The sequence below is a fragment of the Temnothorax nylanderi genome, unplaced genomic scaffold, assembly GCF_030848795.1.
Source record: "Temnothorax nylanderi isolate EJ_2023f unplaced genomic scaffold, tnyl_v1.0 TNYL_tig0041_pilon, whole genome shotgun sequence".
In the NCBI taxonomy this organism is placed as follows: Eukaryota; Metazoa; Arthropoda; class Insecta; order Hymenoptera; family Formicidae; genus Temnothorax; species Temnothorax nylanderi.
This window is the reverse complement of record NW_027249103.1, coordinates 1,112,003-1,138,150: the sequence shown is the minus strand read 5'-3', so window position 1 is coordinate 1,138,150 and position 26,148 is coordinate 1,112,003. Positions and strand designations below refer to the sequence as shown.

General features: G+C 38.0%; 6 protein-coding genes across 17 annotated transcripts; 3 read left to right on the top strand and 3 right to left on the bottom strand.

The window, feature by feature from the left end:
• Positions 1–36: 36 nt before the first annotated feature.
• On the top strand, positions 37–2,885 carry Rpl5 (ribosomal protein L5). Its single transcript, XM_071704486.1, has 6 exons — positions 37–136; positions 758–943; positions 1,112–1,246; positions 1,460–1,662; positions 2,186–2,363; positions 2,616–2,885. Exons 1-6 carry the CDS (start codon positions 134–136, stop codon positions 2,802–2,804), a joined length of 894 nt encoding a protein of 297 aa, XP_071560587.1. The 5' UTR covers positions 37–133; the 3' UTR covers positions 2,805–2,885.
• A 36-nt stretch (positions 2,886–2,921) lies between these two features.
• LOC139771592 (mitochondrial-processing peptidase subunit alpha) lies at positions 2,922–7,070 on the bottom strand. The gene is made up of 11 exons (XM_071704472.1): positions 6,750–7,070; positions 6,328–6,581; positions 6,030–6,109; positions 5,605–5,790; positions 5,434–5,526; positions 5,157–5,329; positions 4,840–4,951; positions 4,551–4,759; positions 4,173–4,338; positions 3,808–3,940; positions 2,922–3,726 (listed from the first exon to the last, which is right to left on the bottom strand). The coding sequence occupies exons 1-11, from the start codon at positions 6,797–6,799 to the stop codon at positions 3,548–3,550; spliced, it is 1,635 nt and encodes a 544-aa protein (XP_071560573.1). The 5' UTR covers positions 6,800–7,070; the 3' UTR covers positions 2,922–3,547.
• A 567-nt stretch (positions 7,071–7,637) lies between these two features.
• On the top strand, positions 7,638–12,199 carry P115 (general vesicular transport factor p115). The gene is made up of 12 exons (XM_071704467.1): positions 7,638–7,864; positions 8,065–8,293; positions 8,359–8,615; positions 8,702–8,903; positions 8,986–9,137; positions 9,225–9,415; positions 9,515–9,687; positions 9,802–10,229; positions 10,535–10,715; positions 10,812–10,999; positions 11,076–11,456; positions 11,520–12,199. Exons 1-12 carry the CDS (start codon positions 7,787–7,789, stop codon positions 11,580–11,582), a joined length of 2,523 nt encoding a protein of 840 aa, XP_071560568.1. The 5' UTR covers positions 7,638–7,786; the 3' UTR covers positions 11,583–12,199.
• On the bottom strand, positions 12,071–17,789 carry Nd-75 (NADH dehydrogenase (ubiquinone) 75 kDa subunit). 2 transcript variants are annotated; one of them, XM_071704470.1, is made up of 12 exons: positions 17,649–17,789; positions 16,654–16,830; positions 15,478–15,585; positions 15,033–15,398; positions 14,302–14,523; positions 14,072–14,207; positions 13,620–13,972; positions 13,365–13,550; positions 13,105–13,294; positions 12,791–12,966; positions 12,558–12,692; positions 12,071–12,484 (listed from the first exon to the last, which is right to left on the bottom strand). In XM_071704470.1, the coding sequence occupies exons 2-12, from the start codon at positions 16,810–16,812 to the stop codon at positions 12,332–12,334; spliced, it is 2,184 nt and encodes a 727-aa protein (XP_071560571.1). In that variant the 5' UTR covers positions 16,813–16,830; positions 17,649–17,789; the 3' UTR covers positions 12,071–12,331. The 2 variants fall into 2 exon arrangements, with proteins under 2 accessions (XP_071560571.1, XP_071560570.1); XM_071704469.1 differs by lacking the exon at positions 17,649–17,789 and adding an exon at positions 17,112–17,617.
• Positions 17,661–21,715, top strand: Ampkalpha (AMP-activated protein kinase alpha subunit). 9 transcript variants are annotated; one of them, XM_071704481.1, is made up of 10 exons: positions 17,661–17,784; positions 19,139–19,251; positions 19,339–19,480; positions 19,729–19,967; positions 20,042–20,248; positions 20,351–20,456; positions 20,541–20,875; positions 21,037–21,200; positions 21,277–21,436; positions 21,518–21,715. In XM_071704481.1, the coding sequence occupies exons 2-10, from the start codon at positions 19,149–19,151 to the stop codon at positions 21,607–21,609; spliced, it is 1,548 nt and encodes a 515-aa protein (XP_071560582.1). In that variant the 5' UTR covers positions 17,661–17,784; positions 19,139–19,148; the 3' UTR covers positions 21,610–21,715. The 9 variants fall into 9 exon arrangements, with proteins under 9 accessions (XP_071560582.1, XP_071560577.1, XP_071560581.1 ...); XM_071704476.1 differs by lacking the exon at positions 17,661–17,784 and adding an exon at positions 17,886–18,027 and having other exon boundaries at positions 18,147–19,251; XM_071704480.1 differs by lacking the exon at positions 17,661–17,784 and adding an exon at positions 17,888–18,027.
• A 107-nt stretch (positions 21,716–21,822) lies between these two features.
• Positions 21,823–26,046, bottom strand: Crk (Crk proto-oncogene, adaptor protein). Of its 3 annotated transcripts, none has more exons than XM_071704487.1 (3): positions 25,639–26,046; positions 24,723–25,078; positions 21,823–24,648 (listed from the first exon to the last, which is right to left on the bottom strand). In XM_071704487.1, exons 1-3 carry the CDS (start codon positions 25,671–25,673, stop codon positions 24,176–24,178), a joined length of 864 nt encoding a protein of 287 aa, XP_071560588.1. In that variant the 5' UTR covers positions 25,674–26,046; the 3' UTR covers positions 21,823–24,175. The 3 variants fall into 3 exon arrangements, with proteins under 3 accessions (XP_071560588.1, XP_071560589.1, XP_071560590.1); XM_071704488.1 differs by lacking the exon at positions 25,639–26,046 and adding an exon at positions 25,144–25,632; XM_071704489.1 differs by lacking the exon at positions 25,639–26,046 and adding an exon at positions 25,374–25,632.
• Positions 26,047–26,148: the final 102 nt, after the last annotated feature.

The window sequence follows — 26,148 nt, the reverse complement described above, 5'->3', positions numbered from 1 at the left end:
TGCCGAGTTGCCCTTCTATTACCATTCCATCTTACATCGATTCTATCGTCCGCCATCTTCCTTAATCTTTCCGCAGCGTTCTTTTCCGTACGGTCCGTCGTGGCGATTACGTTTTTCGCGTAATTCTAACATAATGGTGAGTCAATTCTTTCCAATATGATGTTTATTTGATAAAATAAACTATAATACGCAATAATGATTTATTGAAAACCAACGAAAAAGCGAGATGCTTATTTTCTAGGAGGATTTAATTGGCGCGTGGCTAGGACATATTTCTGTAGAGAAACCGGCACGTTTCGCCCGTATAGTTTTAACACTATTTGCCTCTTTTGAAAGCACGGATTCTGTTTTAAAAAGATATCTGACGTTTTCCGTTATGCGAAAGAAATAAGCAAATATTTATACGTAACAAGTTAGGTTATGAATATTCCTGATATATACTTACTTGGCTGCGCTCCAAAATTCTCTCGTTAACTAAAATGCTATAGTGTACATAACGTAAACTATAGATTTTAGTTATCCAGGGTGAATTTTGGAGCGCAGCCCTTCATTTTAATTTAATTATACCGCAAATTATATGCTTGTTAGAAAGAGATAAATGGAGAATAAATTTTCCATGATGAAAGCTTCAGCTCACTTTGATACAGAAATGAAATGAAATTTTTAACCCTGTTGACCCTATCTGAATATGGTAGAGAAGTAACTCAAAACTCGCAACTCTACGCTCTTGTTCTAATCCCTGCATGCTCCCTCGTAGGGTTTCGTCAAAGTAGTCAAGAATAAGCAGTACTTCAAGCGGTACCAAGTTAAGTTCAAGAGGCGCCGCGAAGGAAAGACTGATTACTATGCTCGTAAGCGATTGACCATTCAGGACAAGAACAAGTACAATACACCTAAGTACAGGTTGATCGTACGTTTGTCCAACAAGGATATTACGTGCCAGGTAATTTGATTGATACACTTAAATTCTGTCACAGTTCAACAAAGACTCGACTGGTTAGGAATATTGCCATTTTAACTAAAATTTTTATACAATATATAGTAAATTTATGTTAAGGATAATAATTATGGTACTTGATAACGCATATATATCGCGTATATATTTCTCAAGGTTGCCTATTCGAGAATTGAAGGAGACAGGATCGTATGTGCCGCTTACAGCCATGAACTTCCCAAATATGGAATTAAAGTTGGTCTTACCAATTATGCGTCTGCTTACTGCACCGGCTTGCTCTTGGCTAGAAGGGTAAGTCGTCTTCTACTTTTTTTTTTTAAATATATGTCTAATGTGATACATTGCTACATGATGACACACTCAGCTCGCTTTGATTTCTATGAAGAAAACACGATTGTTCCCTGTTATGCAAAACCTGATTAGCAAAAATTATCAAATATTTGTACCAAATGATGTTCAGAGATCAACCATTATAATCAAACGTATGAAATTTGTTTTTGATAGCTTCTTAAGAAGCTGGGATTGGATACCTTGTACGTGGGTACTACAGATGTGACTGGTGACGAGTACAATGTCGAGGAATTGGATGATGGCCCAGGTGCCTTCAGATGTTACCTGGACACGGGATTAATGCGTACCACAACAGGCGCCCGAGTTTTTGGCGCCATGAAAGGCGCGGTTGACGGTGGTCTCAATATCCCACATAGGTAATAAAAAGATACAATTGTATCTTAATATAATTTAATTGTATCAATTTAATAATTTAAGCTTTTAATTTTTGTTATCATAAATGTCATCTTTTCTCTCTGCTTTTGTTTTAAATATATGTCTAATATGTGATACATCGCTAACATGATGACACACTCAGCTCGCTTTGATGTTTCTATGAAGAAAACACGATTGTTCCCTGTTATGTATCCTGATTAGCATGTATCATAAATGAAATGAAATGAAATGAAATAAATATAAGTTAATCTCAATCAGATCAATTCTGTACAATTGCTTGATAAAACAAATACACGTAGTTTATGATTTCATGATATATGTGCATTGTTTAAAAATATGTGCAAGTTTTAAAACTTGCTTTTGTCTTTATGTTTGGTAATTTTTTGTTGTAAATTTTATATAAAACAAAATAGGATTAGTATCTCAATATTGATTCTAAAAATTTGTAATTTATCATGTGTAATTTTAGCTGCGTTTCAGTTATTGAGTTGTTTTGTTTTACAGTACCAAGAGATTCCCTGGTTATGATGGCGAATCGAAGACGTTCAACGCAGATGTGCACCGACAGCACATATTTGGCCAACATGTCGCGAACTACATGAGACTGCTGGAAGAGGAGGATGATGAAGCTTTCAAGAGGCAATTCTCCCAATATATCAAGCTTGGCATCTCTGCGAACGATGTAAGCGACTACAATGCAATTCTGAATGTATATCTATATGATTTCAATATACATACGTCCAATTTAAAATTGCTACTTAGATTTATTCAAGTCTATGTAGCGTCGCGATTGGACAATAGCAATCTTCATTGGTTGTTAATTGTAAATGCATACATTTAATGCATTTATTAAAATAAACCTGTGTTACATACATACGCTATTATGTAGACAAACATTGAGATAACATACAAAAAAAAATGTTACTTTTAACAGATCGAGAACATATACAAGAAGGCCCATGAAGCCATCCGGGCCGATCCGGAGCATACGAAGGTCACGAGAGAGAAGCCACCAATCAAAAAGAGATGGAACCGTGCGAAATTGTCATTGTCCGAGAGGAAGAATCGTGTGGCCCAGAAGAAGGCCTCCTTCCTCAAGACCTTGGAGGAAGCGGAGGTGTAACCGTTCTTCATTCTGGATTATTACGATGTGTACACATATTCATGTGTATAAATCAACCAACAATAAAGAAAATTCGATATATATGTATAGTGAATCTATTAATCATATTGGCGTATATAATTTATACAAATAAAATTTATTTTTTATAAGTTATCACCAAGATACAAGTTAACCTAATCAGAAATTTGATTAATCTAGACTCTAATTTTGTTGTTTATCAAAATTCAAGTCGTTTTTACATGCATCTGATTTTGCTGTAGAAACCCAATATCGAACGCCATAGTTTGTGCGTGGTTAATCTAAGATCAATCTTGTGTATCTTGCATTACGCTTCTGATTAATGGCACAGCTTTTACTTTCTCTCGTGCTGTTGAACGACGAACGAATTATTTCTCTCTAATTTATTAACTTTACCCTCTTGAATCGTATATACAAAATCTAGATAATATATACATAAGGAGCGTTTTGCATATTGTATATTATATATTAAAATCTTCAACATTAATACTATTTCTTCTAATATTACAATTTTTAATAGCCCCGTTATAATGTTAGAAAATTCAGTTATTTTAGTGATCAGAATTTTTGTTCGACAGCGGAAACACGATGCATCTCGTATCATGTTTTCGGGGTTCAACTCAATTTAAGATCGAACGTTCGGTGTTCCATTAATGTATAACTGGATGTGGATAACTGACATTTATTTAGGATGAGAAGATTGTTCGAATATCTTATATAAGTTTTTAACGAAAAAGTGACAGTCTGCTGCGAGAACCGGGTAACCGACCTTGTGCATCAAGCAAGCCGTTTTGAATGTCCGCCATGGAAGGTACAGCCTTTACTTCGCCACGTGCTGCCAAGCAAGGTGGTGATTTTAATAAACGTTGCGCTACTCGGTTGATGTCATCCTTAGATATTCCATCTGCAAGCATCGTGTTTTTTTATGAATGTTGTGGAAGAACCGGATTTTTGTTATTAAATTGCAAAGAGCTTTGCAGCTTACTAATAGCTTGCATGAAGTATTCAGGCCGTTTTCTGGTGCCAGTCGCTAGGACCTGTCTACCAATGTCTTCGAATACAACGGGCCGTTGTTCCAAATTCATAAGCAGCATCGACTGCAATTGCTTCTTTGCTCTCTATACAAAGAATAAGATTTTCCAAGATGTAATCATCGATTAAGACAATGATTTAGTAAAAATCAGATTTTAATTTGTACAATTCTTAATATTTTTTAATTTTCTAACTTGATTCTGGCTATGATAACACACACACACATATATATATATATATATATATATATATATATATATATATATATATAAACACGATGTAATATTAATAACTGGTTCAGAAATGTAAAAATCATACCGCTAATTCGTTATCCGAAATTCCGCTCGTCATGGCGACCATCTCGCGCACAATTACTTCTACCATATCCTTCACATGGGACGGTGTGCATGAGGCGTGAATACAAAATAAACCAGTGTCTGCATAAGCATGGTTGTATGCGGTTGCACTGTATAACCAATGATACCTACAACATACAACTTTCTCGATTAAAACCCTCAATGCAAGTATGACATATAAATCTATTATAAATATGAACTACAAATTTATTCATTTTTTCTGAACATTAATTATTACAAAGTTGATAATAGGAAAAGGTACAAAAAGATATATAGAATAATTATTTTATATTATAAATCTTTTTCTTTTTAGACCTGAATAAAGCATAAAATATATTACCTATTCAACACATTGGTGTACAAACGCGTGTACATGCCTTTTCCAGGACCGCCCGCGCTAAAACTGCCACCGCCTCCCATCATCATATTTAATACACACATAGCAACAAAATCTGGATCTTGATGAGAGCAGCCTTCTAAACCTATAACAACGTGTGATAATTCGGGTAAGCCACTGGGTCCCGCATAAATCGGCACATTGCATTCCTCCTGTTAAAGATGTAAGCAGGTCTTTTATCTTTTAATTCCGCAATAAAAGCAAATGTACTTTATCGTGTAGATGACCATACCAAAACATATCCTCCAGTATATTGTGCGACCGACATATCGACAGTATTTGCGTTATTTGGCAGAATAAGATCAGGTTGTTCCTCCCAGATAGGTCTTTGATCTACAAAATACCTACAGAACATCAAAGATAATATTTTATTATTACATGAACAGAAAGATTTTTGTAACGTTACATTAATATCGTAAAACTAATGCTAGAATATGCTTAACTTATATTAGAAAGTTATCTACAAAATTATTTATAAATTACTTAAATACTTGTGAATTTATTTATAAAATTATTTGTCACCATCTATGAAAAATTTATGGCTATTACTTAGTAACGGCGTGGACCAGGTCGTTATGTTCAACACCAACTCCAGCAACTACCATTCTATTCGGCACGTAATGATGCTTGAGATATGTGTGTAAAATTTTCCTATCAATCCTTTCGATATTCTTTTCTGGACAGATCTTGGGCAAACCTAATGTATTTTGCCTATACGCAGCCTACCAATATAATATCCATATGTAATTATGTCTTTTTTCCTTCACAATAAGAATACACTCGTAACTCTGCTAGGATATATCCATAACTATTAATTTCAACTCACAGCATGAATCATGTCCATCAATATAGGCTCTTGTTCTGGCCTAGTATGTAAAGATTCCAGTTCAAAGTGCACCGTTTGTCTGGAAATTTGTACCTAGAAACGATTTATAATTTAATTAAATGACAAGATATGACAATGATTTCTTGTAGAACCATTACACATCATACATACCTCCTCTTCTGTAATTTGAGGCCTTAAGACAATATCACCTAGAACTTGAGTAACTATATCTAACCCGCGACGTTCAGCCGATGCTGCGTAGACAAATGTGTCGCGAGACGCTTGACAATCACATATACCGCCATGCTTTTCTAGCGCTAGCATTATCTTATCCTTGCTGTCGAATGTGTTTGTAGACTGTAACGAGTAATATAACATAGTTTTGCACACATTTATGAGAGAGATATATATATATATACATATTATAGAAATTAAAATTAAGAAAGATTATTAATCACAAGACATGAAGTATCTATTAATAAATTCAAAATTATTGAATGGACCATGTCAGCTACAAGTATAGGTCAACAATCTTTGATATTTGATACTTGCTTATATGAAGATATTAACAGTAATACTTAATAAAGGAATCTTACACTAAATGCTAACTTTTCAAGAAAGTGCGAGATGCCGCTGGGATATGCCACTTCATATCGCGGACCCGAGTCAATGAGGACTGAAAATCAAAATGATAATATAACAATCTGCATACAAATCCATCAGTGTGGCCTAGTTTACACCGATCTCTTGATACGCGTATCAAATAGTATATTTGAACTGATCAGCCAATAATCAAACTAATTTACTAGTTATTTACTATTTAATATGCGTATCAAGTGATCGATGTAAACTAGGCCAACAGTTGATACAATAACGAAATTATGCTCGACTCACCACCTATAGTGCAAAATTGTCCAAATCTATTTTCAGACGCAACTTTCAAGCCATTTGGTAAGACTGTGATCTGCGTCGTTTGATGCTCCTCTTTCGCGGTCGAGTAAACAGCTTTCGACAAATTCGGAATGGGTTCTGACAACGGTGGAAATGATGTAACGGTCTTTCTCTGATTCTCCTTCAAATCAGGGGGTATTCTCTGGGAGGAGAAGTTACACCTTTGCCAGGTATTGAAGTATCGCGAGCGGGTAGAACTGAAAGATAAAAAAAAAACAAATATGATAACGAACTTTCCATCGAATCGACGTGTATTGAATTCCTTTCTTTTCTCCTCCTTTAGAAGAAATAAGATGAAGGTTATACAAGTCTACGACTTATCGTTAGTTTCGCGAAACGATTTGACGTCACATTGTCGCAGTCACCTTTTTTTAATCGTAACGATTAACGGCTTTCGTAACATCCTCGAAAACATTTTGTCAACTCGGGAAGATTTGTAGCATACAGATGTAATTCCAGGCGAACCGCCGCCGCCGGAGGCTGTAGAGATGCACTCGAGATGTACTATGCACTCTACAATCTACAACGCAGAACTGTCAAGGAAAAAATGACAGCGAATCTCAATCGAGTCTGCGTTTCTCATACAACGGATTCGCGAGTGAGAATACTTGAGCACGTTCGGTAACGATACATATCATAATGTATACATATATATCTAAAATTTCAGCTTTGCGAAATATTAGGTTAGATTACGCATGCAGTTTATAGATACGCCCCGACTTGTTCCTTTCAGCTGTTGGTGCATGAAAACAATTGAACCGCCTTCATTTGTATAAATTAGGAACGTAAAAAAAATTACAAATATATAAATAATAATAAAATAATAATTTATTACTGTAAATGCGCTATATTAGTTACAATATAAATTATTACATTATAACATTAAATTAAAACATAAATAATAATAATTATTTATTACACTATAAACGTACAATATGCTGTATTAATTGCGATGTAAATTATCTGATATTAGATCAGCTTCGCGTTGTATTTTCTGCATCTAAAACGAGCCAAGTAAACAATTAGATAATTGGAGATTAAAATATAGATATATATTATAATTGGAGGGAAAAAGAATAATAAGCGAGATCCGAAATGCAAAAGATTTCGACTGTGAGGAACAAACTTATCGACAACCAATCACACTTCGTCCGAGACGTCGAGTCAACATGGCGAAGCCAATCCAGGTTCGTCGTTTCGTTCCTTCAGCTTCAGCTACACCGTGCCTTTTTCCTCGTCTCCCCCCCCCCCCCCGCAACCGGGTCCAACGTGTCCGTGGTGTTTGGGAGGAGGTGCGGAAGCGGCATCGAGACTCGAGACACCTCTTGGATTTAAAATGTCGACGTGTGACGTGTAGTTTACACCGACAGGCGGTGGAAAGAAATCTCGCCGAGAGAGAGAAATGGAGTATTTCAAAAGCAGCCTGAAATCCGTCTTGGGAACCGCTCCCGCCGGTACGCAGCCGACGGGTGCCGACACGGTGAGTGGGAACCGATGAATATTTCATGTTTTCACGCGCGCCGACGAAAGGTTACTTCCCTATGTTTTGGACGAACGTCGTAAGCGCCTTCGCTGTTGGGTTTACGTCGCCGCTAATTATCCGATAAAGCTCTGTGGCCGACGGACTTAATTACAGGTAGCTCACGTTGCCGTTTCCCTTGCAATATTTTTGTGACACAGGTGGAGAGACTGGTGGACAGACTGCAGTCTTCTACTCTGCTCGACGACAGAAGAGATGCCTGCCGTGCGCTCAAGGCGTTGTCGCGCACGTATCGCGTGGAGGTGGGTGCTCAGGGAATGGACGCGCTCAGGCAGGTGCTGGAGATGGACAGGACAGATTGCGAGATAATCGGCTTGGCCTTGGATACTCTGTGCAATATAACGAATCCTGAAACGTTCGACGAAGAAGGTATAAGACTGCGTTATTTCTTTGGCACGATCAATTTTACGTCTGATTGCCTCGCGTTATTTCAGTCGACGAACACGGCTCCAAGAACCAAATAGGGGAACAGTTTACAGAAATATTCATTAAGCACTCGGACAGTGTTGGTTTGGTGCTGGCATTTCTCGAGGAGTTTGACTTTCGTGTCAGGTGGCCAGCGCTAAAACTACTGACGCATTTGCTGGGGAATAGATCTAAAGATATTCAGGAAATAATTCTGATCAGCCCTATGGGTGTCTCTAAACTGATGGACTTGCTGAGTGACAGCAGAGAAGTTATACGCAATGATGTATGCTAAATTTATTATTTTTAAACAAACGCTTTTGGAATAATAAGAGCTTTGCTTGTAATATGTTATTTATATTTGCTATGTAGGTCTTGTTGCTGCTCATTCAATTAACAAAAGGCAATGCTAACATACAAAAGATAGTGGCGTTTGAAAGTGCGTTTGATCGGATATTTGATGTTATTGAGCAAGAGGGCAACGCGGATGGTGGTATTGTTGTGGAAGATTGCCTCCTGCTGATGTTAAATCTTCTCAGGGGGAACGTCAGTAATCAAAACTTCTTTAAGGAAGGTAATATACTTGTCATTGGATTTCTCTAACAACTTGTATAATTTTTACCGTTCTGTAATAATTTTCATATTGCAACGTACAGGTAGCTATATTCAGAAATTGACGCCAATGTTCCAAATTCCCAATGAAACGGAGGATAACAATCTTGGTGGATGGAGTCCACAGAAGGTGTCCAATGTTCACTGCATGGTGCGAGTTGTACGAGCGCTAGTAGCACCGAGTGCTCCTGCTCAGGTAGCTCGAAAATATTAGCCGCTGTGTGGAATTTACAATATTTGTCTGGTTGTTACCTTTAATTAATAACGATTGTTTCGTGTGAAGGTAGTCGCAGCTTGTCAACGAACTATGAGAGCGTGCGGATTATTGCAAGCACTGTGCGATATATTGATGGCTTGCGGAGTGCCAGCAGATGTATTAACGGAGACCATTAATACTGTAGCGGAGGTAATAAGAGGGAATGCTAGTAATCAAGAATTTTTGGCGGGTGTCATGGCACCGAGCACTCCTCCAAGGTATACCGACGTATGCCGAGTACGCTTATTTTGTATCATACATGTGCCATATTATTCGGAAGATAAATGACTTAAAAATTACATACAAGTATATTATAGGCCGGCGATTGTCGTTCTATTAATGTCCATGGTGAACGAAAAACAACCGTTTGTTCTACGATGTTCAGTATTATATTGCTTCCAATGCTTCCTGTATAAGAATGAAGTTGGGCAGACGCAGTTAATCCAGACTTTGTTGCCGCAAGGCAACGAGGCACCGTCGTTAACTACAGGTTTGTAAAGCTTTTTCTTTTTTAATAAAATACAAAGGAACTCTAATTCTAGACAAACGTTCCTGATTGAACTATGAAATAACGCAAGACTATTTCGCGTATATCTGTTGTTAGGACAGTTGTTGTGTGGCGGACTATTCTCTATAGATTCTCTGTCAAATTGGTTCTCCGCCGTGGCATTGTCGCATGCCTTGATCGAGAACACAAGTCAGAAGGAACAGCTTTTAAGAGTACTTCTCGCAACCAATATCGGGAAACCGCCAGTGACGCTTATGCAACAATGCGTTATGTTGTTGCAGCAGGGTAACAAAACGCAGTGTAAATTGGGCCTGCTGATTCTGCTTTGTCGATGGACCTCGTACTGTCCGCTAGCGGTAAAATCGTTCCTGGCTATCGACTCTTCGGTAGCGTATCTAACAGCCCTCTTGTCGTCGCAAGAAAATAACGACGATTTACAAGAGACCTTGCTGCAGAGTATGTGCGCCTTACTTATCGGTATTTGTGTACACTTTAACGACGATAGCGTACCTACTTATACTAAGGTAAATACCGACTAATATTCGTGCCAATCTGGTATATAAAGTAACTAATGTGTGATTAATAACAATCAATCGATCAATACCGGCTCATGGATTTTGACTTGTTCTAAAGATTCGGTCTTTCTCTTTTATCTATTTTACGTGATGTAATTGTCAGCTACATACAAAAACCTTAACTAGAATGGCTAGATTTCTGTCAGGGTCGTCTACTCTTAACTTACGAATTTAAAAATTCGTACATGGAATGAAGAATCGAATCCGTCGTTATCATGTATCTCAGCAAATAAATTCTCTGTATTGTTTTACAGGAAAAAGTGTGCAATTTAATAGAGAATAGAATAGGTTTGGAAAAGTTTCAAGATGCGATCGGTGGTATTGTCAGGCACGAGATATATTCTCGAACGTTAAAACATCCACAGCCGTCAGCTAAAAATCCGTCGGAACTTTTACTCGATCACGAGTTTTGCAGGTTGCTAAAAAGTTTGGAAGGTAATTTAGATACATTAGAACAATTTACATTAATAAGGAAAATTAATACCGTCAGTTATTTTAAAAATGCAAATGAGATTTTTTTCTTCTTTCTAGGTGTTATAATAAAATCGGTGATAGATGCTAATAATGAACATCAGAACAAGAATCAATTATCTGTGATGAACTTACCTGATAACACATTGGTTTCACAATACAAAGACCTTATTAGAGAGCAGGATACACAAATTCAAAGGTTAAATCAAGCTAATGATTTTCTTACAAAAGAAAAACAAGAACTTGAGGTAGTGAGCGATTTTCGTTTTAGAGAAAAACAAATTTATAGAATATATTTTTCAACAATTTTTAACGTTGTCGCAGGCACAAGTACAGGAACTTCGATCGACTGTTAGTCATCTACGAGATCAAAATTTAGTCCTTCGAGCTGCACAAGCTAACATAGGGGATGGAAAGCAGACAATTGCTTCTAGTAATAATCTAGATTTGGAAAAGGAATTGCAGACGTATAAAACGATGGTTGCAGATTTAGAAAATCGTTTAGCGGAATATACGCACATAATGCAACAGCACGATGAGAAGAACAAAGAAAACAAGGAATCAGAATTGAAGTATCAATTGAAATTGAAGACAGATGAACTTGAGAAATTGAAGAAGGATCAAGAAGATCTTTTAGAACTCTTGACAGATCAAGATAGTAAAATTACACTGTATAAAGAAAGATTAATTGAATTAGGAGATAAGGTATGTTTTATAAAGCTTTTTTGTATACTATATGATAAGTAAAATGTCTTCCTTTTTTTTTAGGTTGAATCTGATGAAAGTTCAGGCGAACTTGACACAGATGATCAACCAGAATCGAGCAACTAAGATGCTCTTTAATTGGCGTTCTTCTGTCATCTAATTTAATGATAAATTAATAAGAGAATTCTTATGTTAACAAGCAAGTTTTCTTTTCTAGATTTTCTAAGATTTCATTTCATGTGTCATATAAATGATGTAAACATATATAAAATAGACTTGCAAATGTATATTTGCACATTTGCAAACGTGTACACAAATACATGCACACAGTTGTATAAACGGACATTTAGCCGTATTTTCAGAAATTAAAATGTATAAATTTGATATTTAACAGAGATATTTTAAGTAAACTGAATTATATCATTCTAATTCTGTCTAATTATGTTCTAACTATATTTAGGTGTTTAGTAAGTTTGTAAAAAAACGATGTAATTAATTGAAAAGCAGATTGCATGTGAACTGAAGAAATCATCGCCAGACATTCCTATATATGTTCAACATAATTTGATGTCCAGTCTTTAACAAACGATATTTATAGAGTTATCCAACAAAAATGTATTTATTATATTTATTTTAAATAACTTAAACTAATCTACTAACGAATGTACAATTAATGGGACTGACAGGGACAACATTTGTAAATTCCCATTTTCAGCAGTTTAATATACAGAGCTCTATAAATACATGCTTCTTGATGCTTCTCTTTAACGTTCCTGTAAATTTTTTTGTCACTGGCTGTGGGATGTCATAATATCTAGCCAGTAATATCAAGTAACTAGCAGGTGAGAATTTTATCCAGTGGAACATTAGATGGCTTATACTGCACTTTGCCGTTGTTTCATGACCGCTTGAACACACTTCGCCATAGTTAAAGACGCTCGCGATACTACGTCAGTCATGAAGAACTGATCTAACGTCTTATGTTTGATGTCCACAGGGTCTGATAAGAATGATCCTCCGGACTGTTGCTGTATATAACAAAATATATATTTGATATTGTTATCCTCATATTTAAGAAGTTTGTCTAATCAAGATACAAACCTTGGCTATCTCCAAAGCTTGCGTAAAGAAATTAGCTGCTTCGACATCGCCATATCTGACCAGATGAGGCGCAACCTCTTCGAGCCTGGATCTTACGTCGTTTAGATTGTCATAGAGCAAAGTAATTCCAGCCATCTATAACAATTTAACAAAAATATACAATTTTATGTCTTGATTAATTACTTAAACGATCGGAATGTTTACACAAGATTTTGCTATGCGAATTTATTTACCTCGGAAAGAGCGCGAATGATTTTCCAATCTGGACGCGCTAAGCCAGGTGGTGTAAGTGCCGCGCACGTTTCTTGGGAGCGACCTTCAGTGTTAACGTAACTTGCGACTTTTTCGGTGTACGCTGCTCCAGCCAATACAACATCCGCAATGGCTGCTCCAGCATCACCGTGACTTCCTAGAATCACAAATGATGTTCGATGACATTAATTGACGATTTCATTAAAAATTATGGGTGTAACTTGATATTTAAAGATAAATACGAGTACTATTAATTTGTTACATATAAATGTCCTTAGCATCGTTATATACATACCTATATAAATGATAAATGTGTTTGGGAAATCTTCCTTCGTAATATTTGCATCGTCAGCACCCAAAAGGAACAGAACTTTCGGTTGTTGCGCCTTGATCTCTTCTACGGTTGAGCCGTAGCCAATATCTAAGGCGGCGACTTGAGATGCATTTGTATGCAATATGTTCAAGATCTTCCAATCCTGGGGAGCCTAAAGCAAAGTATATAATTAATAAAATTTCCATAAGATTATTATACAACAGTCGTTAGAAGTAGCTCACTTTTGAGTTATCTCCTAAAGCCTTAGTTAATTCTTGCGTTTCGTAGAGAATCTTAGCTCCGTCCTTTCGAGTTAGCTGATCAGCGCCCAAGATAACAAGTGGCTTCTTAGCCTCTTTCAAAGTCGCACAGAACGGATGCGAGCCGTTTCGCAATTTCGTTATTATATCGAAAGACTCTCCCAAGTGCTAAAAAAGCTACATTTTGTAAAATACTCTATATATCGTTATCACAAAATAGATGAAAGTCGACGGTACCTCGTGTTCATATGTTAAGTCTACGTCCGGGCCAATAAGAGCAACTGTTTGTTCACCGTGTAGATAGCCCTTCCTGAGACGAGTGTTTATTAGTGGTGCTTCATATCTTGGATTTGTACCGATTAATACTACAACGTCCGCGTCTTCAACCGCGGCGATAGTGTTATTCAGAAGGTAGCTACTCCTGAGATCGATGCCCGAGCCGTCTTTCGGGAAGCATTGTTCCGTGGCTAGTCCCTCGCTGCCCAGTTTGTTCACTAAATCTTTCATAGCGATCAGGGCTTCCGCGTCCGTCAATTTTCCAGCAATTGCAGCGCACTTGTCCGCTGGCACATTCGCTAGAGATCTAGCAGCTAATCAGTATAAAAGACGTTACTGAACGATCTGATTACTAATGAGATATGATGGATCTATTAGATGCACACGCATGATAAATACTAATCAATTCTAACCAGCGATAAGTGCGTCCTCCCAATCCACAGCTTGCAATTTTCCATTGATCTTCATCATTGGCGTAATGAGTCTTTGCCTCTTGAGTCCATCGTACGAGAAACGGGCTTTGTCCGAAAGCCATTCCTCGTTCACCGCCTAGAAAAATTATATCGTTAAATATTATAGTAATGTATAATAAAATCATGCTTTTTTTCGTATTATTCGCTGCAAGTATATTAAAAGTATTTACCTCATTCACTCTTGGTAGTATTCTCAGGACCTCTCCAGTTCTGTGAGAGATAACTATATTGCTACCAACGGCATCGTGAACGTCAATACTGTCAGTACGACGTGTCTCCCATGGACGAGCAACAAACGCATACGGCTTGCTAGTTAGCGCACCCACTGGACAGAGGTCGATAATATTGCCAGACAATTCTGACAAGAACATTTTCTCGACATATGTCCCCACCTTTAAAATCGTTATATAGCTATACAAATTTTTAAGAGAATAACGTCATTTAATAGAATATAAAGTATGTGATACAGGATATTTAAATCTTTCCAGAAACTAGAATTCTCGTTACAGTCTCTTATATGACAAGAAATTAAAAGGAAATAATTAATGAGAAAGACTCTATTTTTAATCGACAACGTTTGGCTATCAGTATCGGGACAATTCGACCACTGGTTTTGGTCGGATTAATCGTCAAGACCATGGGTTTTGGTCTTTTCTCAATTGACGAAACCCATGGTCGAAACGTCTTGACGATTAATCCGATCAAAACCAATGGTCGAATTGTCACGACACTGATAGCCAAACATTGTCGATTAAAAATAGAGTCTTTCTCGTTAATCACTTATTGGCGGAACAAACATATACTTTTCAAACATATACGAAATAATTAATCTTTTTTTTCCTAACTGAAATATGCAATAAGAATGATTATATTTCAAATACATGTGAAATATTAAATTTACCAGCATATCATTGCCACGACCTGTGGTTCCCAAGTCGTCAATACCAGCTACTTCCGAAGCGAATCGAATGCACCTTGTGCAATGTATGCAGCGTGTCATAACTGTCTTAATTAACGGCCCCATGTCCTTGTCCTCCACTGCTCTTTTTCCGGAGAAGTTAATGTCGACGAACCTACTCCTGTCGGTTCCGAAAGCCATACTTTGATCCTGCAAGTCGCACTCGCCGCCCTGATCGCAGATTGGGCAGTCCAGCGGATGGTTAACCAACAGAAATTCCATAACACCCTCGCGGGCTTTCCGTGTCAGGTCGGAGTTGGTTTTCACTCTCCAACCTTTCATCACTGGCATAGCGCACGCAGCAACCGGCTATAAGATGGATTTAAAAGTACAGTCAATTAATTGTTGAGGCGCCTTATCCTTTTGGCCGTCCCATTGTGTCGCGTACCTTGACTTGCTTCTCTATTTCAACAAGACACATCCTGCAATTTCCAGCTACGGCAAGACGTTCATGATAACAGAATCTTGGTATTTCAACTCCCACCTTGGCGGCGGCCTGAAAGAAAAATTTTCTCGCATAAATGTTATTGTCCACTTTTAGCATAGAGTGCTTAAAAAAAAATGTTAACACTTATATGGGAGTAACTTTTTTAAAGAAACAGAACTGATAACTTGAAATATCATAGTAACAAATATATTTTGTCCTCAAAGAGTCTCCACTTGTTTGCAATCATTTTGTCTTCATAATGAAGCTTACTTGCTTAGCCGTTTTGATTTTATTATTATATTTTTACAAAAAGCATATCTTAGCAGCTATAAAGAATAAAATACATCAAACAGTATGCAGAAAAAACTCATCGTTTTTATTAGTGTGTAATGCAAAAGGAGTATGCATTAACGTGGAAAAATGTAAAAAATTATGAACAATTCGACTAGTTGTACATCTCAGTGACATGTTTTCGAAATAATGATCTTCCATAAATTTGACAACCGAGATACTTTCAAAAACTATTAAATACACTTTCTAACGTTAATAACTATAACTATCTTTTCAATGAATTCTAGGTAAATTTCTATCATAGAAATAACCGTCTATGCCGAGATCTTTCAATACTACTGAACCATGCCAAGCTTTCGACTTCTCTACATTTATTCTTGCAAGTCCACGAATATATATTCATTTTGAGCTATGCGCTAATAAAAATGACAGGTGTCTTCTACAGTACAGTGTTTAAGTCTCTTAGTTCTGTCTACTCGTTACAATATAACAGCTGTTCAATTTCCCTGTCAGCTTATATGTATTTACATGACGGCCATGCCTATCTTTCCATTTCTTTACGTTTATTTTTACAAGTCCACCAATACGTACTTATTGATTTTAAGCTATGTGCTGATAAAAATAATAGGTCTCTTTTACAAGTACAGTGTTTAACTTGCTCATCCTGTCCACTCATCACAATATAACAGCTGTCTAATTTAAGTGACTTCCCAATCGTTAGCCTATACATATATCTATATATGAGCTATAAAGAGATTCAGAAGTTCCATCGTGTTCCTCGCGAGAGGAGACGAGCGAGGAAAACCGAAGGCAAGAACGACGTTGGAAAATAACATTGACGCGAACCTGCAGGACCGTCGTTCCCGGTGGCACTTGCACAGGCTTGTCGTCGATGAAGACCTCGACCAGCTCCTGCTGCGACTTGCTGGACGTCGTGTGGAAACCGACGGCGCAGTGCCTTCCACCCGCCAGGCCGGTGGCCCGCGCGATCGGTAGTCTCAACATCTCCGCCACGGGCTGAGCCTAGTCGAACACCAGTTTATTATTATGTAATAAACAAACTTTGCCGCACGGTCAAATGGCGAGTTAACCTAACTTGGACGACAGCTAGGTAGAGAGCGAGACGTGTGTCTCCGTAAAAAAAAGCGTTATCGCGCCACGACGGTATCGCGACGACACCCTAGCGAGACATTTTCGACGCGATCGTCGATTCGCCGAGCGTTTCACATGCAAAATTACGCAGCGTAAATCGCGGTTAAATCAAGTTAGCCACAGCTGTCCGCGAGATATGTTACTGATATTACCTTCTCTGGACGTCAGAAACACCCGACAACCCGCACTGAGCTCATCGTGAGCAATGGCGAGTTCGATTTGTGGCGGAACGCAGTTGCGTTGGTTACTTTCGCGTCACCGTGTATAGCCCACGGTCTCTTGATCAATGATTTTGCGCACCGTAGGCAGAGAATATATACAATATACGTTCCGATACCGATGAGTTAGCTTAAATTTCTTCTTCTTTTACATTTTTCAAACTTCGCGTTTTACGCTCCGGTCTTTAATTGAATTTAAATTATCCACTTCTACTGATGTAGGTTAACTTTAATCTCGGTTTAACTTAGGTACTTTTCATCTTCTTCTAGTTCTAAGAATTAGAACCGAGATTAACATTGATAAAAATTGGATATTATAATGGTATTCACTCCGATTAAAAAAAAAAAAAAAAATTGAAAAAAATATCGACCATTATTTAATCATAAATCCACAAAGGAGACAATAAAAATTAAGATGCAACGTTGTACAAGACACCCCACACGGATACACTTGATAATTAAGTTAATTACCAGTTAATTATAAATCGGAGTAATCGAAATCATATGTCCAACGGTAATCACGTGGTCGCGAATGCGTGATATCGAGGAGAGGAGCGGCGGAGGAAAAATATGGAGGTTCAGCGCAGTTCAGCGCGTAGTAGAAGAGGTACGGAGAGGTTAGGGATCGTCAAGTCAAGAGTGCGGAGAGTTCGGTGGGGATTCGCGCAGCCTACGCGTCAAAGACGAGAGTTAATTTTCCGACATTGGGAGTCCCGGAGGATCGCGGAACTTCGCGCTTCTCGCATCGAGTGTCCTCGAGATCAATTCCCGAGCGGGTCCCGTCACTCCCGTCTGGGCCCGTTGACCCTGGTTGACCCGCCCGTTGACCTACCCTCAACGACCCTCGGCTGTGAGTGACTGCGAGACAAATAAGTATCTATTGAATTTTATGGCCGGACGCGTCTGCGATTAATTCGTCGACGAATATTCTTGTATTAGCTTTTCACATTGTATTCACTCGAGTTGCAGGACATGAGGTTGATTCGATCAAATTGACACACTGCGTGATAACAAGTCCATCTAGAGGCATGTAAATAAGCGTCAGGTGATTGGAAGTATTGGAATCGTTCCGTGCCATCTTGGCTGCGTGGTTCCGCGAGACATCCACGATTCGTTATTATTTCGTTGCAGCGTCGCGCGTAAGAAAGTTACTTTTGTTATGTAAACTCTGGGTGAATGAGGTGTACATTGTCACATGTGACGAGCAATTTTCTTGGCTGGCATACTCCACTCCTTCAAAAGCGTTGCACATAACTGGCTACAATAAAGAGCATGACAATTGACAGTTTTTGATCTACCTCTTTAGTCCTTCTATTAACAGATTCGAGTGGTGTATCTTGGCAGATTGGCATCAACCGTGTACTTGTATTAAGCTTCTGTTTCGTCGGTAAAACTTGCAGACATAATCTGACAGCAGTTTGCCAGCTGGAATCAAATAGAATTGGTCATTTTAATCATTTAAATGGAATATATCACTTAAATGGCTACATGAAATGGCAGATTCTCCTCACTTTCCGCAGTCAACCTGCCATCATATTCTGTCAATAGATTCTACTGGCATTTTGCCAGTAAAATTTATAGCAGACATTCTGCAAGATCTGTTTTCGACAGATTTGCCCATCTGAGGTTTTATCCCTATTTGAGAAACAGAATTCTCTAGCTCAGAATAATAAAATCGTAACTGTCTAAAATTCATTATGTTTGTGTTTGATATTCTCATCAGTTGTGCTACAATAACATTGCCGCAATCGTGGGACGTACGAAGCGAAGAACGTAGGGTGGTTTTTCCAAAATCCTGAATTTTCAAGTGTCTTTGGAATGTTCAATGAATTGCTCAATGCACAACGGATTGATCGTGGTTTCCCTTTAACTTATATGAGTCAGCAATTGTTACAAAGTTACTTTAAGAATATAACATAACGTTGAGACCAATCAATTTTACTTGGTGAATTATATTGCAGCCGACTCAAGATGTCTGAAAAACTGCCGAGTAATCAACAGCAGCCCATTGTCAAGATAGGTCACTATACGTTGGGCCAGACTTTGGGCGTGGGTACATTTGGTAAAGTAAAAAGTACGTATATAACGCAAAGTCTTTCTTTATACAGTTTATATTATTACTCTACTCAAAACTATATGCTTTCTGTGATACTGTTCATAGTTGGGGAACATGTTTTAACGCAACACAAAGTCGCCGTGAAGATTCTGAATCGTCAAAAAATCAAGAGTTTAGATGTCGTAGGTAAAATTCGCAGAGAGATACAAAATCTCAAGCTCTTCAGACATCCTCATATCATTAAGCTGTAAGTATTGATTAATCGTAGAATTTTAGTTCTGTTCATATACAATAATTCGTATTTATGAGCTGTCTATATTTTAGAAATAATAAAATAAATTTTGGAGAATTTAATTTTGGGAAGGGAGGGAGAAGCTTATGGTTCAAACAAGACATTGATATACATACATGTTTATTTTCCATATTTGGCGTGTGTCTCCTTTTAAATAAATAGCTCGTATAATCCATTTCTTAATGTATGTTTCACGTAAACAGATATCAGGTCATAAGTACGCCTACAGATATATTCATGATAATGGAATACGTCTCGGGAGGAGAGCTGTTCGATTATATCGTTAAGCACGGCAAGCTTAAGGAATACGAAGCGCGACGATTTTTCCAACAGATCATATCGGGCGTCGATTATTGTCACCGGCATATGATAGTACATCGTGATTTAAAGCCAGAAAATCTTCTGTTAGATCACAATCTTCATGTGAAAATTGCGGACTTCGGTACTTTGGATATAATTGGCATAATCGACACGCCCGTTACATGTAGATGATAAAAATGTTCTACGAAAATGTAGGTCTGTCGAACATGATGATGGACGGCGAGTTCTTGCGTACCTCGTGCGGCTCACCGAATTACGCTGCGCCAGAAGTGATATCCGGTAAATTGTACGCCGGTCCCGAAGTCGATATTTGGTCATGCGGCGTTATATTGTACGCGCTGCTCTGTGGTACCTTGCCATTCGACGACGAGCACGTTCCTACTCTATTCCGCAAAATTAAATGTATGTTGTCCTCCTCAAGAAGAAACGCCAGCTGACGCGCTGGATTATTTCTCAAAGGCATCTTAAGCGGCAGCAACTAATTAGAATTATCTTTAATTTTAGCCGGTGTCTTTCCTATCCCAGAATACTTGAACAAGAGTGTTGTTAGTCTCTTATGCCACATGTTACAAGTGGATCCAATGAAGAGAGCGACCATTGAGGATATTAAGTATATTGAATGATACATTTTTTCAGAATATATTCAATTAACACTACTATCGTTATGCTTAACGCATATATTTTTCAATTTCAGAAAACACGAGTGGTTCCAGAAGGATTTACCGTCGTACTTGTTTCCCTCACCTGTCGAGCAAGATTCATCTGTTATCGATATAGATGCCGTGAACGAAGTATGCGAGAAGTTTAATGTGAAAGAGCCGGAAGTGCATTCCGCGCTGTTGGGCGGCGATCCGCACGATCAACTGGCGATCGCCTATCACTTGATCATAGACAATAAGAGAATCGCGGATGAAGCCGCCAAGGCAGAATTAAAAGACTTTTATGTGGCGTCTAGCCCTCCACCCGTAGCGTTCAGCCCAAACGAGACAAATAGCAGTCCACTGAGGCCTCATCCAGAAAGAATTGCACGTATGTAAAAAATATGAATGAAACAAATACGACCTATATTGATTCTTAACAGGCCCCTCTCTTCCCCTATGCTCTACCTAGGAATTAATCTGTAGAGATTATTAGAAAAATATCTTAGCTGTCCTCTGTACATGACTATATGTGTAATGATAATGTTACAGCATACCGCGAACGTCAAGGTTCGCAAGGTAGCGCACCTGCGCAGATGCAAGGCAATCGCGGTACGCCTGTAAAGAGAGCGAAATGGCACTTGGGAATTAGATCGCAATCCAAACCCAACGACATTATGAATGAAGTTTATCGTGCTATGAAGGCGCTTAATTTTGTAAGATTATTGAATTGCTAAAATCCTATACCGTTTGGTTGTTTAAACGTGACATCACGCGAATTGTCTTTTTCAGGAATGGAAGATCGTAAACACATACAGCGTTAGAGTAAGAGATAAAAACAACTTGACCGACAGATATAGCAAGATGTCATTACAATTATATCAAGTCGACCATAAGAGTTATTTATTAGACTTCAAATCTTTGTCCAGCGAAGAAGAGGACATTGGACGAGGTAAATTAAGTCTTTTAATATATATCTAACTTACTGATTAAATACATAATTTACGTATAAAAAAATATATATATTGTTTAGATCCGACATTGCCGCCTCCGCAAGCAACGGGTCATCACACAATGGAATTTTTCGAAATGTGTGCAGCATTAATTACGCAATTAGCACGATAGCGTGCCTGCTTCTTTTTTAAAAGTTGCATTAAATCCTGTTATATATTGTGCTTTTAACATTGTATAGTTTGAAATAAATGCAGGTGTTGTAAAACACATTATATAAGTCTTGCCTCTTACAAATTTATTTTTAATAAAGGCTATATTTTTCGATCGTGTGAAAGCATGCATTTCTAACAACAATGTAGTTGTAGAAATTAATGAACAGCGATATCTACATACGTAATCATTTATTATAGAGTGCTATAATTGAACGTTACATTATTACAATCTATTATAAATTACAACACAAATATATATTTGTCTAAATGATTATTAATCTTATCATTTATTATCGTATTTTATTTATGAAATCGGTTCACTATTATAAAAACCAAAAAATATGTGCATAAGCTTATAGAAAAATATACATTACTATATCCATATATTTAAATTTGTCTCATGTATATGTCATACATACAAATGAATTAGCTTTGATGAGTCATGCATGTGAAAATGTGAATCCAAATAGTTTATATTATAAACGTGATTTTGCTTTCTTATTGATGAAATAATAGAAGTTCCTCAAATTAATATACATAACAATCAAGTAACTATCGTGTGAAAATATACGATGTAAATTACTTAAACATTTAAACATTTGTATGTTGATATCACTATATGCTGAAATTCATTTAAGCACCATCTGTCATTGGAATATTGGTAATTAAAGATAAAATATACATAATGGCACATTCCAAACTTTGTCTCATCTTATACAAATACACGGTCGATTCTCGTAATGCTGCCAAAGAAACTGCCTATTATCTGTTGTTCAGCTTGCCTTATTTCACATATCAAAAAATTGACAAAAAATATATGTATAAATTGGACCATTATTTTATTTTATCGTATTTTAAACATTAAACGGAAGAGAATCTTGCCTAAACGCATTTATTGATATGGAATACTACCAGTTTTATTTATCTTAATACTGCGCACAATTTTAGGAAGATTACGGAGAACTTATGCAACTTGTGACTACAATGATGACGATGATGATAATGACGATGATGGAAATGTCAAATGCACGTAGTAAATTAAAAAAATCCGAGTGATGGAATAGGTATATTACGCATCATTATCTAAAATTATATTGCGAAAATATAATAAAACGATGAATATAATCAATAGTACAAGTTCGCTTTTTTTTTAAATAGCACGTATTACACAATGTATGAGAATTTATTGTATAATCCCGATATAAGATGTTTCACCATATTATTTCAATAGCAGCACAATAGTCGATAATTTTAGAATTTGTTCCCAATGAAAATTTCATTGAAAACGCAATATTCATCTAAGAATCTGCTATTAAAATAATTCCCAATAATCAAAGTATCCTGCATAAACTATGAACAACTTTTTGATACAATTAACCTTTCCATCATTATATATAAATACAACTTTCTAGCACAATGTGTTGCTCCAATTGGTGGCACAACCTATGGCTAACAGGTATTTTATGTACCATGACATCGAGGTTTTATAGCCTGTAGAACAACTGTACTTCATTCGAAATATTTCAAAATGCCTCGGATATTTCTTTTAAAAGTGTTAATAATAATAAAATGAAGTAATGTCAAGCAAGTATATATACAGTATGCTTTTATCATAGTCACTTATGACTAGAAGACATTATGGTGTATATTCAGTGCAGAATATACTATTCCACAACTTTAGGAATATAACTGTAGCATTTGCTAATAAAACATTTTAATGAGCACACACATACTTTTTTCCCATTGTAATATTTATAAATAAAAGTGATAAATTACATTTATCAATAATCTTCTATAAAATCAACAAATCCATGATGAGAGGTCGTTGAGTGTAGATGAAGAACTGTGCGTGTACCGAACCATTCATCTCGAGCACTAATAAATTTCTAAATAAACAATAAAAACTTATACATACGTGAATGTTAAACTAGTGCGCTATATTAATATCTATATAAGAAAAATGTAGAGTATCATATATGTAACATGGTAGCTACATATATAAATATAACTGTAAATTAAAACCATTTAGTATATATCAGAGTATATATATATCTTATAAATACTGTGCTTTTTATACAAAAATCATTTTGTTCACTTATTTCTGAAACATGGTTTTAATTTTTCATAAAATAAAATTGTATTAATATATACCTACGATTAATACGTATTACATCTAAGAATAACTTTATAAAATTATGCTTGTGCTTTGGGCAATTAGCAACATATAATATAAAATGATGAATTGACGCGTGACTAAATTAACATACTGCAGAGATACTAACGCAAATCTCTAAACGTTCCTTACGTTTCAACATATTGCACAAAAAATCTAGGATTCGTTCTCGTAGTATATTACATGCAGCAATGTAGAATGTACAGTTGTTCAGACTTAGGCGTAAACACATCTTCGAAATGGCACATATAATAGATGTTATTAGTAATCCTAAATTTTGATAATATAGGAGGTGTCTTTCTTCCCTTTGTGTCGCACACGCGGCGCGCGCATCACACTCGGAGAATTTCTGTTAAATCTCCTGATTGTCTTCACCAGTCTCATTATCTACAAACTCCACGTGCGTAAATGGGAAGTGCCCGACCTTGCCGTGCAATTCACCTTCCCACTGGCCATTGATATTAGTCTTTGTCACTTTTATCATATCACCTACTTCTAATTTTAGCGCGGTTTTATCGTACGCGTTCGGCACCCTCGCCTGTTTCACTTTGGCAAAGGCCGGCAGTGTTCTCTGAATGTTCGATCTTCGCGTTACGGTCGCCTGTCCCGTCGTTTCCGCATGAGACACCTGCGACGTAGGCCCTGAATTCGAGTTGGAGCCGGAGCTGCCGCCGCTCTCAGGCCGCGAGTTATTCTCTATTATCATATGACTATCATCGTCGTACTTCTGAACGTACGGCACCGGTATCGAGCCAGTTTGGCCGACACTGTTTCTAGCTGTCCACCACTGTTCCTCATCTTTCGATATTACAGTGAGTATATCACCTGCGTAACAAGCGCTTCATTAATATGACTATATAAAAAAAGAGGAACTGGAATCGAGGAAAATGATTACGTACCTTTCCTAAAGGGTAAGTCCTCGGAATCGTTGCCTTCGAAATCATACTTTGCAATTACCCTCTGCGTTTTCTTTGGCGCTGGCCTGATTAGGGGCGTAGTGTCTAAGTAGTGAAGCTTATAAAAGGCGAGAAGACTTGGAATATCTGGAAACATCTGATCCCCAATCCGATAACGAATCTGATCTCCTTGCTGGATCTTATTGATGATGTAGTGGCTAACTTTACTGTCCTCCCTCACGCACAGCACAAAGTCGCCGTGTATGGAGGTGCTGTCTCGTACTAAAAATACACCACCTTCCTTCTCGCCCATCAATAAGTCAGACGCATCCTGTCGTGACATAGCACCAAAGTACCAGCTAAAAAAAAAAAAGAATCAAACAGTTAATACGATACAGATAATTCTTCATAGAAAATTACATACGTTTCGCTCAAGAGAGTGCCAAGGGAAAATAGTAAATTTCTCTCACAAACGGGAAAACGTAGAACAAAAACTCAACACTGTCTCTAAGTATTAAAATTTTAAGCAACCAAAAACACTTTCTTTATTTCTTTCTAGAATAAAAATAAAAAAGGAAGAGAGGAGGCATTAAGATCTTAATTAATTTGAATTAGTGTTTAATGTAAGAGTGTCTAATGTTAAAAGTTGAATGCCTGCAAAATCAATCTGATCAAAACACCCGAGGAACACCCGAGAAACTTTCGTATCGCACTGGACCAAAAGACGGATCTATCCAGTGCTCCGAGATCTGAGCACTAATCGCGAGAACAATCGCACGGTTTTTGCGCGACAGCCGGTTACGTGACGCGGCGGCGATCGCACGCAATTTCAAACGCCATTACGCCAATATAACACTTAATGCGGGCACGGACACTCGGCTCCCGATGAATCAAAACATGGGAATTCTCCCGCACGCACCTCGACTTGTCATACTGATCGAAGGTCGCAGCCATTGTCGCGCCGATCGGGGGTTGGCGGGGGGGCGGCGGCGGCGGCGGCGGCGGCGGCGGGGAGGTCCAGGAGCGAGAGACGGCAGCCTCTTCCTTCGTCAATTGTCAATTAATGTATCACGGGGCACGTCCGACCGGGTGCCGGGTGGAGGGATAGAGAGAGAGGGACTCGGCCGAGCTCCCGCATAGTAAAGGGGGGCCACGGCGAAACGCTCGCGCGAGCCACCGCCGCGGGCCGGATCCGCGGGGATCTGTGAATCCACGGGGGGAACACTCTCCGTCGGAACACGCCGAGAAACGCGACGCGCCCGTATTTCCTCCGGCGGGACGGGGCGGGGCGGGGCGGGGAGGGGGGAACCCCCTCGGGAACGCGGAATCACACTTTTCACCGCCGACACCCGTGAGGAAACTATCACTCCGCCGTCGGACGTTCCCTGAGCGGCGCGGTCTCGCGGGAGCAGCGGGCCGTCGGCGACAT

Coding starts and splice junctions, on each gene's coding strand:
- LOC139771592 (XM_071704472.1), bottom strand. CDS start 6,799: ATGTTTTCGAGGATGTTACGAAAGCCGTTAATCGTTACGATTAAAAAA. Junction 6,110..6,327: donor ACAATTTTGCACTATAGGTG/GTGAGTCGAGCA, acceptor TTTGATTTTCAG/TCCTCATTGACTCGGGTCCG. Junction 5,527..5,604: donor CTCAAATTACAGAAGAGGAG/GTATGTATGATG, acceptor AATCGTTTCTAG/GTACAAATTTCCAGACAAAC.
- Rpl5 (XM_071704486.1), top strand. Junction 944..1,111: donor ACAAGGATATTACGTGCCAG/GTAATTTGATTG, acceptor ATATTTCTCAAG/GTTGCCTATTCGAGAATTGA. Junction 1,247..1,459: donor GCTTGCTCTTGGCTAGAAGG/GTAAGTCGTCTT, acceptor TGTTTTTGATAG/CTTCTTAAGAAGCTGGGATT.
- P115 (XM_071704467.1), top strand. CDS start 7,787: ATGGAGTATTTCAAAAGCAGCCTGAAATCCGTCTTGGGAACCGCTCCC. Junction 8,904..8,985: donor TCAAAACTTCTTTAAGGAAG/GTAATATACTTG, acceptor TGCAACGTACAG/GTAGCTATATTCAGAAATTG. Junction 10,716..10,811: donor GTTGCTAAAAAGTTTGGAAG/GTAATTTAGATA, acceptor TCTTCTTTCTAG/GTGTTATAATAAAATCGGTG.
- Nd-75 (XM_071704470.1), bottom strand. CDS start 16,812: ATGTTGAGACTACCGATCGCGCGGGCCACCGGCCTGGCGGGTGGAAGG. Junction 13,295..13,364: donor CTTTAGGAGATAACTCAAAA/GTGAGCTACTTC, acceptor ACTTTGCTTTAG/GCTCCCCAGGATTGGAAGAT. Junction 12,967..13,104: donor CACATTTATCATTTATATAG/GTATGTATATAA, acceptor TTGTGATTCTAG/GAAGTCACGGTGATGCTGGA.
- Ampkalpha (XM_071704481.1), top strand. CDS start 19,149: ATGTCTGAAAAACTGCCGAGTAATCAACAGCAGCCCATTGTCAAGATA. Junction 19,252..19,338: donor TACATTTGGTAAAGTAAAAA/GTACGTATATAA, acceptor TACTGTTCATAG/TTGGGGAACATGTTTTAACG. Junction 21,437..21,517: donor AGAAGAGGACATTGGACGAG/GTAAATTAAGTC, acceptor TATATTGTTTAG/ATCCGACATTGCCGCCTCCG.
- Crk (XM_071704487.1), bottom strand. CDS start 25,673: ATGGCTGCGACCTTCGATCAGTATGACAAGTCGAG. Junction 25,079..25,638: donor GATCAGTATGACAAGTCGAG/GTGCGTGCGGGA, acceptor TTTTTTTTTTAG/CTGGTACTTTGGTGCTATGT. Junction 24,649..24,722: donor GGACTTACCCTTTAGGAAAG/GTACGTAATCAT, acceptor CTTGTTACGCAG/GTGATATACTCACTGTAATA.